The 15,943-nt window shown below is 41.9% G+C and overlaps 1 protein-coding gene across 2 annotated transcripts in view; it reads left to right on the top strand.

Annotated features, from left to right (window-relative positions):
- Window positions 1–771: 771 nt before the first annotated feature.
- The window catches only part of TBC1D30 (TBC1 domain family member 30), a 28,394-nt gene continuing 13,222 nt past the window's right edge, over window positions 772–15,943 (top strand). For both annotated transcript variants that reach the window (XM_034063393.1, XM_034063392.1), the window contains exons 1-7: window positions 772–934; window positions 6,436–6,497; window positions 6,849–6,914; window positions 9,742–9,867; window positions 10,959–11,144; window positions 14,586–14,754; window positions 15,651–15,819. In XM_034063393.1, the coding sequence (XP_033919284.1) occupies window positions 772–934; window positions 6,436–6,497; window positions 6,849–6,914; window positions 9,742–9,867; window positions 10,959–11,144; window positions 14,586–14,754; window positions 15,651–15,819 (941 nt within the window). The remainder of the gene's footprint in view (window positions 935–6,435; window positions 6,498–6,848; window positions 6,915–9,741; window positions 9,868–10,958; window positions 11,145–14,585; window positions 14,755–15,650; window positions 15,820–15,943) is intronic.

The raw sequence follows: 15,943 nt of genomic DNA, 5'->3' as shown, positions 1-15,943 counted from the left end.
CCCTACGGAATCCCATGTGAGAAGTCTCTTTGCTGGATCTTAGAATCACAGACTGGTTTGGGTTGGAAGGAACATTAAAGATCATGTAATTCCAACTCCCTGCCATGGGCAGGGACACCTTCCACCAGACCAGGTCGCTCAAAGCCCCATCCAGCCTGGCCTTGCATGCTGCCAGGGATGGGGCAGTCAGGGCTTCTCTGAGCAACCTGTGCCAGTGTCTCATCACCCTCATAGTGAAGAATTTTTTCCTCATATCTAATCTAAATCTAGGATGGTTAGCTCATTTTGTTATTGGCAAAAGTCAATATTGTCCTCTGTTAGCAGGCATGTGTCAGTATTGCAGTGCTGCGTGATGTCGAGGCAGCCCGGGGGGCTGTGCAGGGCTGTCCTGAACCCTTTGCCACTGCTGAGCCTCACTGCTGCCGACTGGGTCCCTTCATTTCTAACGGGGACTGCTCTCCCCTTCGCCTGCTGCATCCCAGGTGGTGCTGGAGGAGGAGAGGCTGCTGATTTATTCAGGCAGTGATGCTAGGATTGTGGGCGGGAGCAACTCCTTTCCCCACCACCCTCCCTTTTTTTCCCCTCTTTCTCCTCTCCTTGTCCTCCCTCATAGCTCTCTCACTCCAACTTTGCTGTCTCTGCACTGCAGATCCCGCTAGCCGGGAGAGCCGCACCCGGCGGGGCACCCCTCCAGCCATGCCGCCCGCCCCGCCGCCATAGGCCGAGCTTTGCGGCGCCGCTGGCCGGGAGCGCCCGGCGGCAGGGGCTGCCATGCGGCAGGACAGGCTGACGGGCTCGCTGCGGCGCGGCGGCCGATGCCTGAAGCGGCAGAGCTCGGGCGGCGGCGGTGTGGGCACCATCCTCAGCAACGTCCTCAAGAAGCGCAGCTGCATCTCCCGGACAGCGCCGCGCCTGCTCTGCACCTTGGAGCCAGGTAACGCGCTCCCCCCGGCCCGGGCGGCAGCTGACATCCATCCCCTAAGCGGCTTAACGGGCACCGGGAGGGGGGATCGCCCGGGTCCGGGCTGCTGCCTCCTCGCGGGGTCAGCTCGGCGATGAGGACGCGGCTGGAGGGCGATGAGGGCCGCGGGTAGGCGCAGAGGGGGACAGCTCCCCGGGGAGCGGCGGCAGCAGCAGCCGGTACCGGCCCCAGGCAAATGGCCGCGCCTGGTCGGCCGCCGCTGCGGTGCGGACAGCGCCGGCGAGCCCGGCCTGCGTGAGGCCCGGCGGGGTGTGCGGTGCGGGGCGCGGCGGCCGGGGCGGCAGGGCCTGCGGGGTAGCCCCGGGCTGAGGAGCGGGTGCAGGGCAGCCCGGCGGAGAGCGGAGGCGGCACCGGGGGGGAGGCCGGAGCCGTGCGCGGGCCCTGCAGGGCGGCAGAGCGCTGCCCCCTTCACCAGGGCGCTCCTCCTGCGCTCCTCGCCCGGCGGATCCCGGCTCCGTTACCTCCTCCTCCAGCCGGCGCCGCCGCCTCGCAGCGCTTTTGTGCCCTTCGGCTGCGCCTTGGCCCCGCTGTCTCCCTTTACCCCCCAGGTCGCCGCTTTCCGCCAGCCTCCCCTTGTCACCCCCTCACGTCCCAGCCGCCGGGGCCCTGCGGTCTCCCCTCGGCCTCCCCAAACCCTTCCCGCTGAACCTGCTAACCCTGACTTGCTGGAGACCCCTCCTCCCACCCGGCCTTTGTCTGCGGTAGGGTGTTGTCTAAATTCACAACCATGCCTTTGCTAAGGGGGAAGGCTCCTCTGTGGCTGCTGCTTCTGAATCCTGCTTCAGTACCGAAATCTCTTTAAGGACCAGGTGGTCAGTCAGTGTGCGTTTGCTCCAGGGAGGTGGGCTCTCGGCAGGGGCACTGGTGGGTGAGCATTGCTGAATGGTAGATCATAGTTGCCTTTCATGAAGTATTGGAAATTCAAATTCAATTTACAATGTTAGAGCTGAAAAATTGCCTAATCCTCGGCATTTGCAAACCATGCAAGCGCTGGGTCTACTGAAACATAGAGCAATGCACAAAACCGTGTAAGAATCAGTTTCCCATTGTACTAGCTGTGTGTGTGTGTGAAGCACACATCGCTGACTGCCTCTGTGTTTGAGTTTTGGATGCTGCTATTAATAAGGTCTCAGATACATTCTGGTATAGGTTTATGGGGTTGCCATTGTCAAGGAGATTTCCTGACCCATTATTCTCACAGCTCCCTGCTCCTACAGTAGCCTTATAATACCCCAGGTAATGAGGTTGTCTGGATCATGACATTCTTTTATTTACACTCCCGCAAACGCCAGGGGAGATGATCAGAGATGTAACCACGAATGCCATAGTCTTAAAGCCAGGAAATCCCACTGGGTTGGGGTTTCCCTATTGTTCATATGTAAGTGGATAGAATGGCATCATTCAGGATGCATGCTTCTGTGGAATGATGGAGACAGGCACCTGATAAATCAGCTGAATGAAGTTTCCTTCAGATTTTCTGTATCAGTCTGTATCAGCTGTATGTCTGTTCTGAGAGGTTTCTGTACACTGCAGATTCTAGATGTCCTTTGGTACATCCCAGGGAGCTCTGGTTCCTGACAAAAGTGATTTCATGCTGAGTTACTGAGAATATTACTTGTATTTCTCAGTTTACAGATGAAACCCTACACTTAGAGACAAATTACAAGGCAAGGCTAAGAATCTTCCTGATACAAGTAACACTAAGGTGGTAGTTTTGGTTGCCACTTTTTTCTCTCAGTTTGGACCTATTCTGCACAAAAACTTGCTTTAGGCCTTTTTCCTCATTTGTTTTTGATAAAATATTTATTGGCTTTCTATGGGAGAGGTTTCAACAGCTGCTTTTAGTCCAGCCAGGAGCATATAGTCATGTGCTTTGTAAGTTTGAAGCTACATCTTTATAGTTCACGTACGTGCATCAGAACAATCTTCCTATGCTTTTTCTGCTTTAGAATTTCAGGGAAAGTCCCATCCTTTTGTTTAATATTGCTGAGGAATGGGGATTTGATTCCCTCACCCAGGTACTTGGCTGACCACAACATTTTTCTCCCCTCTTATGTCTCTATGTAGTCTTGTGCTGCATTTTGGTCATGCAGTGGAAGACTGCTAGGATTTGGGAGTCCGAGGGGTATAATCTTCCCTCTTACAGCTGGGGTCATTGTGTAGTTTACATGGAAAAGCTAATAGGACTGGGTTTTGGGGGGTTTATCTTTCTTTTCTTCTTTTTAAATAGTGTTTCTGCTGTGGTTTCTAGTGTCCTGATTGCAAGGGCATTGAACAGGCCTTATTTTGGCATTCCCCTGCCCTTCAGAAATTTGACTGGTTCCAAACATACGTACCTTTGTGTGTGCTTGTATTTGTGGAGCTAATAACTCATACGTGTTCCCAGTGCTTTCCTGCTTACGTGAGCTTTTTAGATATGAAGTGTCAGTTGAAGTGTATGAACTGGAGGTGATACTTAATATGTCAAATGACACTATAGCCTGGCTGGCTTGATGTAAAAGGGCTGAGTTGTACTGACAGAGCTTGCAGTCCTTGAGAGTAGGAACTATTGCTTCTATGATATATGGTATGTTTCTGCCAGGCTGTCCATATGTGGGAGCTGAGGGAAAGGTTCTCATAAGGCCTGAGGGGTCTTTTCTGCAAAAAGCATGTGTTTATGTGATGGAGAAGAAGGTGGTCCAGAGATGCATGATTGATAAAAAAGGGAAAATCCAGTGAAAATGGGTGTAGAAGGTCTGTGGTAGGGTTGGATGGGTGTAGGGTATTGGGGGGGAGAAGAAGCTATTGAGGAGTCTAAGTTAGTTTGTGGGGAGAAGGCAACTGAATGCAGAATTAAAGGGAGTTGCTGCTAAGATGTAGCGGGTGATAGAAGTGTAAAGGAGAAAAAGCTGTATGTGGAAGAAGGTCCTGAGGAAAGACTGGTGATGATCCAGACACAAGTGGACACAGAAAAATGACAGGATTGACTTACAAAAAAAAGTATGTGGGGCAGTTGGAGATTTGTTAGGAAAAGGGGAGTGATGGATTTGTTAGGAAAAGTAGGAAGGTTTGGGAAACCAAGAAAAGTTGCAAAAGGGATAGCCATTAATTCCTTGAAGCTTCTAAGTCCAATGTCAAATACAGTGAAGAGTGCAGAAACCACACACAATGAGATGGTTTTTGTGCTGGAAACAAGTAACAGGCAATGAAATGCTGCTCCCAGCTTGCTGATTGCTTTCCCACTGATGCCCTGGAAAGTTCCTGCGTGGCTCTAGCCTTTCCTTACCATCATGTAATTTGATGTGGGGAATATTTCTAACTGGGCACAAATAGTGTGATGCAGACTCCATGGCTTCTAGAGGTTACAGTGCATGGCCTGACTGAGCCGTTCCTTGCTATAGTGAAGAGCGCACTGTTGTAGTCTGGTGTTACCACATGATGTTCTCATTTCTAATAATTTTCACTCGTCTTAATTGTCTGCCATGATTTAATAGACTTTTGTTGATGGAGGTTCAAGGTTCTGGTGTCAGTGTCATTTAATCAAGAGAAACAGCTTTCTGGGCTCCTGTATGAGCTCCCTGGTCATGATATTTGTGTATATGACACATTCTGCCTTACTCTGAGGTTATATCTTACAGTGCTTGATCTTTTGCAGATGTGGCTGTCTTTGCTTGTGTCTTTTTTAGAAAGACAAAGAGAGAAGTTGTTACTGGGATCTTTAAACCTTAGAAAACTGTGAAGTGATTAATACTTGGCTGTTGAGTTGGAAATAAACACATTATTATTTTGGAAGGCTACTGCTTCTTTGCTACAAGGCAGTGTTAGATAACATGTCAACATCTGTTACCTTACAAAAGGAATTCTTGGTCATGCTATCTTTTTGTATATATTAGGGCTTTCCAGTACATTAGATTGCATGGGAATAATGCTCACTTTTCTGCATTTACAGCAAACATGATGCAGTTTCATCTCAGTAGGTTACTGGCATTGTTACACTGCTTAGAATTATTATGAAGAGATTTATCTATTAGGCGTTCCTGCTGAGTGCCATGGAGTTATGGGGAAGAATACTAATAAACAGTTACTTCCAGGAATAATTTTAATTCTCGAGTTTTCTTTCAAGGCATTTCTATTATGGTTTGAAGCTTTTATTTTAGTAGATCTGACAGGGATGTCTTTTAAATCTGAAGCAGGGAAATGGAAGCACCGATCCCCAGATCTTAGTGATGCAATGCTACAATGCTAAACAAAATTGGGTTTTGTGTGAATTGTATTTCCCTCTCCCCCAACAAAGGAGGGAGAAAAAAGCCTTGGAGGTGAAGACTGTCTTTAAATATATATTTATCAAGCAGTAAGGCTTTAAATGACTTATCACCACTTCAGTATGCAAATGCTGAAAGGCATTTTACATTCCATAACTAGCAATTACCACTACAGTTTGGGTTTGCGTGAAACCCACAGGCTTAGTCTTCCAAAGCACCGAGTATTACTGGTGAGTTGATTAGCATGGATTTTATATCCATGCAGGATTAAAATCTGGGTGGTTTATATATATATATAGCCATTAAAATATATATTAAAAATGGCTGACTTGATATTCTAGAAAGACAAGAAGCTATGCATCACATAACTTTAAATGTAGAGCAATATATCACATTAAATTATGGAGGAAAAATAAAGAAGGCTTTATTCTTTGTGCTGGAAGCCCTGAGGGAGGACACTCGGTGCAGCGCGGTGTTCAGCACCCGAGCACTGGACAGCGGCATCTGAAAGCCCGGAGCCCTGTCCAGTCAAGCTGTGGGGTGCAAAGCGAATCCAGTGTTACTGTTCTTCGTGTTACGACATGCTCCAGTGCCACAGGCAGGATCCAGGGCAGACCCAACTTGAGGTCCTAGTGTTTTATCTAGTACATTGTTTTGTAGACTGTTAGCAGGTGTGCTTTATAACAATTAAAATGGTTTGCTCCTAAGGCCGAAATCAAATCTAGGCTTGACTGAGAACACTGACCAAATGTGCTTTATGTTCTGAGGAATTATATAAAAAATATATTCTGAGCAATAAAACAGTTTTAGCACCTCACACTTGGAAATGAGTTTTGAGTGACTTTATGTCAAGAAGTTGAAATAGATGGCAAGAAACTGTTCGTATATACTTTTCTGTTGATGCATATTGTAGTTGCAGTGTGCACATACGGTTTGTAGAATAATGAACTAAATGATTTTTAGTTAATTGCATTGTGCTGAACTACATCATTAAAGAGGGTATTACTGCATTTTAAAAACATTTTGTCCATGTTCTTTTTAACATGTGCCTTGAATCCACTCTGAAGACAAGAATTCACAGAAATAGGTTGAAATGTAGTTGTTGAAATGTGTAGCTGAAATTTTGTGTTCTTATTTCAATTGTGGGTGTTGCTTTTTTTTTCTCTTCTAATGAAAATAATGGCCATGATTGTTTGTTTGTTTGTTTTCTAGGGGTTGATACAAAATTGAAGTTCACTCTTGAACCATCTTTAGGTCAAAATGGTTTTCAGCAGGTAATTGGATTAATTTTTCTCTTCATTCAAGGTACTTGCCCTAGTTCAAAAGTGCATCTGTCATCATAATGTCAGTATATTGTTTGAAGTTGCATCAAGAGCTGTTCCATTAGTATTTGGAAAATGCAATAAGCTTTCATTGCTTACTCAGCTATCTCCTAAGTCTTTGTGTCCTAGCATATTATATTTTTGTTACATCAATAAATAAGTAATTTGTATTTTCTCTGTTAAATTCTGAAATGTGTGCAGTAAAATGAAATGAATGTGATGTCTGCAGTGTTGTAACTGTTGCTATACTGTTGCATGAAACTAATAGTGGATTTTATACATTTTGGATGCTTTTGCTTTTAGTGGCATGATGCGCTCAAAGCAGTGGCCAGATTGCCAACCGGCATACCGAAAGAGTGGCGGAGAAAGGTAGGTAGACCTGTACCACTGTGGACATATTGCCTGTGGGTTTCTCAGTAGAGGTGAATATGATTTATGTTATCAATGTTTTTTAAGAAATAGAAGTTTTAAGTTTAAGTTGTACTGGGGATTTTTGCTGGTTTATGTTCTTCAGTGATAACTTCACAGGTCAGCTGGAGAGTGTGAGGACACAGGTAAAGATAGTGTTTTCAAGAGTCAGGCTCGTTCTGCTTGAGGCTTGTGTAACTTACTCTGGTGCATATGTTACTGCTTCATTCTGCCAGTCTCAAGGAATTGCACTGGTGAAGCTTCCCCCGCAGCTAAAAACCAGGTGAAAGGAGAGCACATTCCAGTGTAGGCTGTCATACTTACGAAGGTGCTGACAAGAATGCTCATAGAAACGTTTGATGGGGAAAAGGCAGATTGCCTAAATTAGGGGAGTTCAGAGTCAGGAGTGATGTAGAATGGTAGAGTGTGCCATTAGTGGGAAATCGTACCGAGTTAGTGTTGTAGGAAAGGGTCCACTGGGATTTTGCTAACTTACTTTATTGCTTTCTTCAAACATGTTTAAAGTTCTCTAGCCTAAAAAAAGGCATGTCTATTCATCTTTTCTGTAAAACTGAGTCACACAATCTCAGCTTTAAAAATGCAGTTCTAATAAAAGGGGTATTTTAAAAGCTTGATGAAATATATGTAGTTCCATATATTTTTGATACTTGAGATTGATTTCCTTTTATTTTCTTTTTGCTGTCTTTCCAAACTGAGCTGTTGTTCTTTACAAATCAGGGAGAAGAAAAGAGAAGACTTGGTGGCATCATTTTCTCACATTGCTATGATTTTGTTTTTAATTTCAAATCCAGTGGATCATTATATCTAACAGCCTTCTTTCTTTCCTCAAATGTTCTTTTCCCACACTCCAATAAGTCTTTCAGCCACTTTTTTGTGGTATGTGATTGGCAGAGGTCATAGAATCACAGAATGATGAGCCTTCTCTTCTCCAGATGGAATGGTCTCGATTCTCTCAGCCTTTCCTCATAGGAGAGATGCTCTAGTCCATTAATCCCCTTAGTGGCCTCTTACTGGACTCTCTTCAGTAAGTCTCTCTTGTACTGGGGAGCCCAGGCCTGCATCCAGCGCTCCAGGTGTGTGTCACCAGTGTGAGTAGAGGCGAAGGGTCACCTCTCTTGATCTGCTGGCAGTGCTCTGCCTGCTGCAGTCCAGGAGGCTGTTGGCCACATTTACCAGATGGGCACATTGCTACCTTATGGTCAACTTGGTGTCCACCAGGACCCCATCTCTTTGTCTGCAAAGATGTTTTCCAGCTGGGTGGTCCCCAGCATATGTCGGTGTGTGGGATTGGTCTTCCTCAGGTGCAGGACTTTGCAGTTCCTGTTGAACTTCTTGAGGTTCTTGTCAGCCCATTTTTCCATTGGTCAAGGTGCCCTTGGGCTTATCAGCCATTCTGTCCTAGTTTTATGTTACCAGCAGGCTTGCCCTGCCACATCATCCAACTCATTTCTCTGTCTTTCTCTCTTATTCTGACCATCCCTCTGTTTGCTCACACATGACCACATGATGCTAACCAAAAAAAATAGCATTAAGAAATGGGGTGCAGTCTTTTCAGTGCTATTCCCCACTTCCCAAGTGATTTTAAGATTGATACCAAAATTAAGGAAGCATTTTGTATTGGCAGCATGTTGATTGTTCCCCCTGCTTGCAGCAGAAGCAGGGTGACATCTGTGGCATGTGACATCTGCAGTATCGCTGTGGTATGTGACATTTGTTTTCTGGGGCTGACAAAGAATCCAGTCAAACATCAGTAGGATGTCAGCAGTGCCAAAGGCTGCTGGGAGGCAGAACAGTGGCATTTCTCTGCATGGGTGCCTTTGCGAAAGTGTGGGAAGGAAAATGTAAATGCAGAAAACATGAGATTCTGGGAGCTGTCTGTAAATTCCTTCATCATGTAATTATTTATGTGTGTAAATCTGTGGGAAGTGTCTGAATTGCTTTTCTCACTTGAGTGAGTTAATGGCTGATACAAAACTCGACCCATTTGCTTTCGTGATTTCTTTCAGTTTCTCGAAGAGAAAGGTCATTTATTGCTACTTGTCATTGTATGATCTGTCTTGTGTCTTGCGGTTCAGGAACTTTTCAGATGTTTAATAAAGGTCCAGCCTTTGTCTTGGATACATGTGCATAAATCTGTTCTGGTAATTATTAGTCTTTAAAAACCAGCAAAATATTTGTTTTCAGAACTCCCTATAGCATCAACAGTTTAGGAAGCCCTCTGGTTAAGATTAAGTAACTGTGATCAGAGTGATTCTTTCAGATCAATCCCAAATGGTTAATACTGTATGCTATTTTTTCTGTAGAGCTGATCAGAAGAGAAGCACTGCTAGATTTCTTCTGTGGGATTTCCAGGAGATGGATCCATGGTTAAGTTTGAGAAAAGCCTTTTACAGTGCTACCTTTTTATAAAACTTCTTGTTGAGGTTAGAAGGGCTGAACTCCTAAGGAGGGTCATTGCAGGAGAGCGCACTTCCATCTTGAAGGACCCCCATGGATTCAGTGTCTGACGCTGGACTTGCATCTTTGTAAGCAGGTCACAGATCTGGGTGCTTAATGCTAACTATTTCCTTATTTTCTGTTTTAGGGAGCAAGCTATTAATTTCATTGTGCAAATACTGTTTTAGCTATAGGCCTCTTCTGCGTATTTCAAGTCTTAACAACAGTCACATATGGGTGAAACTGATGAGGTTCATCTGATGGCGTATATGGAAACTGTTCCTATTTTAAAAGAGAAATAATTTTGTTGGCTTGCTTCATGTATTTCTAGGTTTGGCTGACCCTAGCTGATCAGTACTTACACAGTATAGCCATTGACTGGGATAAAACCATGCGTTTCACATTCAATGAAAGAAGTAATCCTGATGATGACTCTATGGGCATCCAGATAGTAAAGGTAGGCAGCTAATTTGTTTGTCTTTTGAAAAGTTGATTTATATGTATTAATAGATGGAATTTGGATTTATTTTGTTCTCTGAAACTGCTTTGGCAAAAATTGCATCTTACGTCCTTGTTGGCTCACCAAAATTATTTCTTCAGTATCTTTGGTCCTTCTGCACTGGTCTGGTTAGTATTAGCTGGGAAAAAAATGCTATTACTGATTTGCTTTCCCCTCTCTCTTCCCTTCCCTCCCTCCCCCCCCCCCATTTCTACTTTTTTTTTCTTAAAGAAGTACCAGAGTTTGATGGAGACAAACATAAGTGTTTTTTTTCTTCCCTCTTCTCTATAAATAAGCACAAATGTTTGTTGTGATTAAAAAGTGTGTTTTATGATACAGCAATTGAGCCGTTTTTAGTTACTTTACAGGAATGAAGCACCTTTGTCTATATATATTTTTCAGCTAATACTTAATATTTAAAGCAGTGGGTGGTTTTAGGAAAAAACTCAATAGGTATGTATTGGTATGTTGAATTTAATATTAGTCTATTTGCTTATTTAGGAGGTATTACTCTGTTTAGAAGATATTGTGTTCTATAGTCACCTTAATTTGTGTTCCTGATTATTACAATGGTCATCTGTACTTGGTAATGAAAGCTTATAGGTGTTACTTATGAAATAGAAACATTGTAATACATGTTTTGCCCTTCACTTATAAATTGATTCAATCTCAAGGGCACTTTTTCTGTTGATTTGAAAACCTAGTTGATTAGTAGGTCTTTTTATACTTTGATAAAAATGGTTGGCCATTTTTGTTCAGTTAACATAATGGCTGTTATGTCTTGCCCCTTGGAAACCTAGATATCAGATAATATCTTCTGTGAAACCTTCATATGAACATCCTTTAGGTAACTTGTTTACTTACGAGCTTGCTGAACCTATTTTCAGTGAGCTAAAGGTTTACAGATTAAAAAAGAAATGTTGTCATCAACTTTCAGAGTATATATGGGGAAGGTGGAGGTGGAAGAAGAACTGGGTCAGGCAGGAAAACTAAGGGGGGGAAGAAAAATGCACATCTTTTCTGTATGTTCTTGTGTTTTTTCTTTAAAGGACCTTCACCGAACTGGTTGCAGTTCTTATTGTGGCCAGGAGGCAGAGCAAGATCGAGTCGTACTCAAACGTGTTCTGCTGGCTTACGCCAGGTGGAATAAATCTGTTGGCTATTGTCAAGGATTTAACATACTAGCTGCACTCATTCTGGAAGTAATGGAGGGCAATGAAGGGGATGCCCTGAAAGTGAGTAAAACATTTTTTTTCCAGTGTTGAAGATCGTTTTTAGTCAGTGAACTTTATAACAAAGCAGTGTGTAGATTTTGTAGACAGCCTTAAAGAGCAGGACTCAAAGGAGTTAACCAGTTTATATCTGTGGATTGTTTATTGTCTTCTTTGAGCTAAAATGAACAGTTTGAATGTTGTCACTGTTAATTTTTATTTTTTTTTCCCTCAACAGAAACAAATGAGGGCTTGGCCAGAATAAAAATAAATGGGTCTATTACTACTGACTAGAATATCTTATCCCATAATTGCAAGTCTGCTTCCAAACACTATAGGTAGCTGAAACCTCAGATTCCGTTATTAACCTCCTGTGTGGCTGTAACATGCAAGGCAGTTAATAAATCTCCTGCATTTTAAAGCAAATTCTAGACAAGATAAATATTTAAAATGAAAGTAAATCACTTTGAAGCTACTTTCTGGGCTACGTTAGTCATACAGTGTTTTATTTGTTTTAGACCTTTTCTATTCTAATTAAAAGAAAGCTTCGTGAAATTCATGTGTCAGAAAATGGAAATACAGATTAGTACAGGATGTGGTTGAAGGTTCCAAGATTATGTGCAAATTCCCTTAAACTTGTTTATATGTGTGAGTTGGGGTCAAATGGTAAAAGATGACTGTGACTCTTGGGATAATGAGCTGATTATTTTGCCTTATACAGTGATTTAAATATGGTGAATATTTAAATTCACTCTGAGCTTCTAAACCTTAAAGCCTGTGGTAGCAGAGTCCAGCTGGCTGATATTTCATATTTCGTTCTAGGGAGCTGCCTGTAGTAATAAAAATATCATTGTATACTTACTTCGTATCAGAGAGTAAAATTCTCTTTCAATAATCTTTGCTAAAAATTTCCTCAGTATTTTTATCTATATTTTGTCATATTTTATTGTGCTCTTACACTGTCCAGAAGCTCAAAAAGCACATTAATATAGGAAACATGATTGCCCAAGGTTTATGAAGTCCAAGTTAATTGCAAGAGCATTCTTGTATTACTGGGTTTTCTTTTACTGTGAGTGGTGTGAGGCTTCTTGTCCTAAGGAGGCAATGGACTGCCCTGAGGAGGTAAAGCACTGAAATGGGTCTTACCTGGCAAAAAAAACAGATGGAAAATAACTTCTTTTCCAGGCTTTATGTGGTCTTTGTAGGGTTGGAATTTCCCCAGGGGAAAGAGGGAAAAGAGAAGGGAAAAATAATATAAGAGCAAGGGTGGAGGGGGAGGAATTGGGGATTATCACGTGGCTGTTCTGTTATTGTAGTCACTGTGCCATCTAAAGCAAGTGATGAGTGACTTTGGAACAGCTCCAGAGGCTGTTGCATGTAAAGCTGCCCTCAGGATATGAGCTATGGGGAATTGTTTGGATTATTGCAGGGTCTAGGAGCTAAGGGAGCAACGGGATTTTGGGGGCTTGCCAGTCAGGTCCCCTTTCTGAGTAGGACATTATAAACAAAAACTTTGTCTAGAAGTGTCTCCCAGAGGCTGGGAAACCACAGGGATTACTGATACCATGGAGCTTTAACAGCACCGGAGCCAACATGGTAGCTTCAGTGAATGCCCAGCCAGGGGTATTTGAGTCTTTACTAGTTAAGGTAAACATATATAAGTTAAATCCCTGAAAACACTTCAAAGTTATCCTACTGAAATTATGGTAAGCAAGAAAATTACAGTGTAGAAGCTATCAAAGTATACACAGAAGTCGCATAGATACTGAAATTCAAAAACCTTTTTTTCCCTGTAAATTATTGTGAAGAAATATTACAAAGTCAGATAATAAAAATAAATATGTAGAGATATGTCATGAAGAAAGTATCTACTGCAAACTGGTAAATACATGAAGCTGCTTAAAACAAATTCTCAAAACAATTCCCATGTCAATGAAATGGAAAGGACTTCAGTGTTGCAAAAAGATTTCTCTCTTTTCCTATGCTCTCATATACCTGAAGTGATACCACTCAGTGAAAAGGGAACAAAAACCTTTATGTCTTAAGAAATGAATTAAAACACAGGAAGTATAGTGTAAGTTAATGTTGCTATAGTAAATTATTCTTCCATTGGTTGAAATGTATCTGGAGAAAACAAAGCATATTTTTAAAAGACAGTGAGATGTCCCAGAATTCAGCAAAGGTTAGGGAATGTATCTGAGAAATATGAGACTCCAGCTTACTCACCAATCACCCATTTCCTTTCAGTCCTTAACACATAACAAAAAAACCCCAAACCAAACCAAAATGAAACAACAAAACATAAAAAATGCGTAAAAGGGATTGATGTACCTGTATTGATTACTGATCTACAAGCTTTAAAGCATGGGACAGAAATGGTTGTCACTGCCTGAAAAAAATCCTGCAAGGACAAGTGGTAGTATGTGGTCACAAGCAACTGGGACAGAATAGGAAGCACTCAGACTATGTAAGGTGGTCCTCTTCTAAGTCTGGTGTCTGCCAAGCTACTTCTGTGGGCATCATGGAAAGAAAGGGGTTGTAAGGAGGATTCTCCTGTGTATGAAGGTGTCATGCTCCTCTCAAGCATTAGAGGCTGTATGAAACAGATGATAAGGATCCTTCTCTGAAATTTTAACAAAGATGTAATGGAGAGTTGAACCAGATGGGATGACCACTTGCAGGCTCTCTGGATCCAGCTTGTAGAGTGGCCTTAGAGGTTTTAAAAGATCCTGAAGTGAAGGTCAGCATCTTCTGTTGGACTGATGATATGTATCGACTTCTGCATATTTCTTTGTTGCATTTGTTCATTCTCAGTGAATGTCATTGACAGTATTCAGTTAATACATTACCACCCTTGTAGTTGAACTATCTCCCTTGAAACAGATGTCTGTTTAAAATGCCTCATGCTGCTTAATTTAGCACCTTTTAGAGTGACAAGATGAAGTGCAGCACATGGTAACATATCACAGTAAAATATGTGAAGAACGGTTTTTAAAGAGCAGTGTCTTGTATTTTGGAGAGGGGAAAACAAGATGATCTGAATGATCACTCTTCTAGTCATGGCAGTTAACAATCAGAGAAGGGACAGTGGAACTTTCCATCATTGTGGAGAATCTCATAAACACATAGAGCATCATAAATGCCAAAAATTCTTTGGTTTGACTAATGCTTCCAATTTGAGCATAGCTTTTTGTGACATTAGTTTCAGTCATTAATGATTCTGAACAGCTTCAAAGGCTTGCTTGCACCTTGGCTGCTTGTGGATACCTGGAGTACCTGTGGATGCTTAAAACTGTAATGCTTTCCTGTCATATAAATGGAGATACCAGAAGGATGTGTTGCCACTGGCTCCAAACCATTCTTTAGTGAATAGAGAACTTTAAAATTTCTTTTTTTTCTCCTATTATTCCTAGAAAATAACTGGCTCTGTAAGTCTTACATGATAGTATTTAATTTTCCCTACAGATCATGATTTACCTGATTGATAAGGTGCTTCCTGATAGCTATTTTGTCAATAATCTCCGTGCTCTCTCTGTGGATATGGCTGTTTTCCGAGATCTTTTACGAATGAAGCTTCCTGAACTGTCCCAGCACTTAGACACCCTGCAAAGAGCTGCTAACAGAGAAAGTGGAGGTAGGTTCAACAGAAAATGCTATTAAATTCTTTTTGTCATTGTTTAATCTGAGCATTAGTCTAAAAAAACAGTTTTTTAAATGTTTATATGAGTTTATTGCTTAGAATATAGATATATCTGAATTGTTATGCTGGTGATGGTTACCATTATTGATAACCTTTACTCAGGAAAAAAAGTAATAAAAGGAAAATAGTTTGGTCCCAGCACTAAATGCAAACAGAATTGTGTTGATAAGGATATAAAATGTATGGAGTGATAGCACTGTAACAGACAGCTTAATACAAGACCTACTTTGAAAAGGTTATTTCTTGCTTTAGCCTAAGATATTGGTCCTTCCATTGCTTCTTGTAGTTGTTAGCTTAAATAGCTGTTCTGGGAAGAGTTACAGTGTGAGAGCCAATGGTGGCTCATTAGTATTTCTACACCTAGATGTTTAGTAATACACAAGTACAAAACTCAGAAGTAGGTCTTGGGTTGCAACCTGAAAACTGGCTTTCTGAAGAAATGCAGCAGGTTTGGATTTTCTTGCTCTGTTGAGCTGTGAGCTAAAAGATTTTGGTTTTGAGGAAGGAAAAGCCATCTTTCTCGTATAACAGGAAAAAAAATGGGGTGGTGTTTTTCAAGATTTACAGTCCAAAACCAGTGCTGCTGCTTAGAGCTTGTTACAGAGCAGCAGAATGAAAGGTGACCAAGTATGTAATTTTTCCATCACTTTTTTTCTCAGCTTGTCTTTGGACAGCTGCAGGCTAAGTAAGTTTGAGCAATAACAGAGGTATTAGAAGGTCTGTTGGATTTCAGTATGCAGTTTATACTCCTTGTAAAATAATGGTAAATTACAATTACTTCAAGGGTTTTTTTTTTTTTGCTTGTTTTGTTTTTTTTATTTTAATTTCAGGAGGCTACGAACCCCCACTTACAAATGTCTTCACAATGCAGTGGTTTCTGACCCTCTTTGCCACTTGCCTGCCCAACCATACAGTTCTGAAGATCTGGGATTCAGTATTCTTTGAAGGTTCTGAAATTATACTGAGAGTAGCTTTGGCTATCTGGGCAAAGTTAGGAGAGTAAGTGTCCATTTTTACCTGATTTTTCTTTTCAGTATGAACAATGAATATAGCTTATGTTGTTCTAAAGAGCACATTTCAATTCTAAACAAGATGTGATCTTTCAGGAGAATGATTCTGCTTT

Source organism: Melopsittacus undulatus, chromosome 5 (genome assembly GCF_012275295.1).
Source record: "Melopsittacus undulatus isolate bMelUnd1 chromosome 5, bMelUnd1.mat.Z, whole genome shotgun sequence".
NCBI lineage: Eukaryota > Metazoa > Chordata > Aves > Psittaciformes > Psittaculidae > Melopsittacus > Melopsittacus undulatus.
This window is presented reverse-complemented; position numbering and strand designations above follow the sequence as displayed.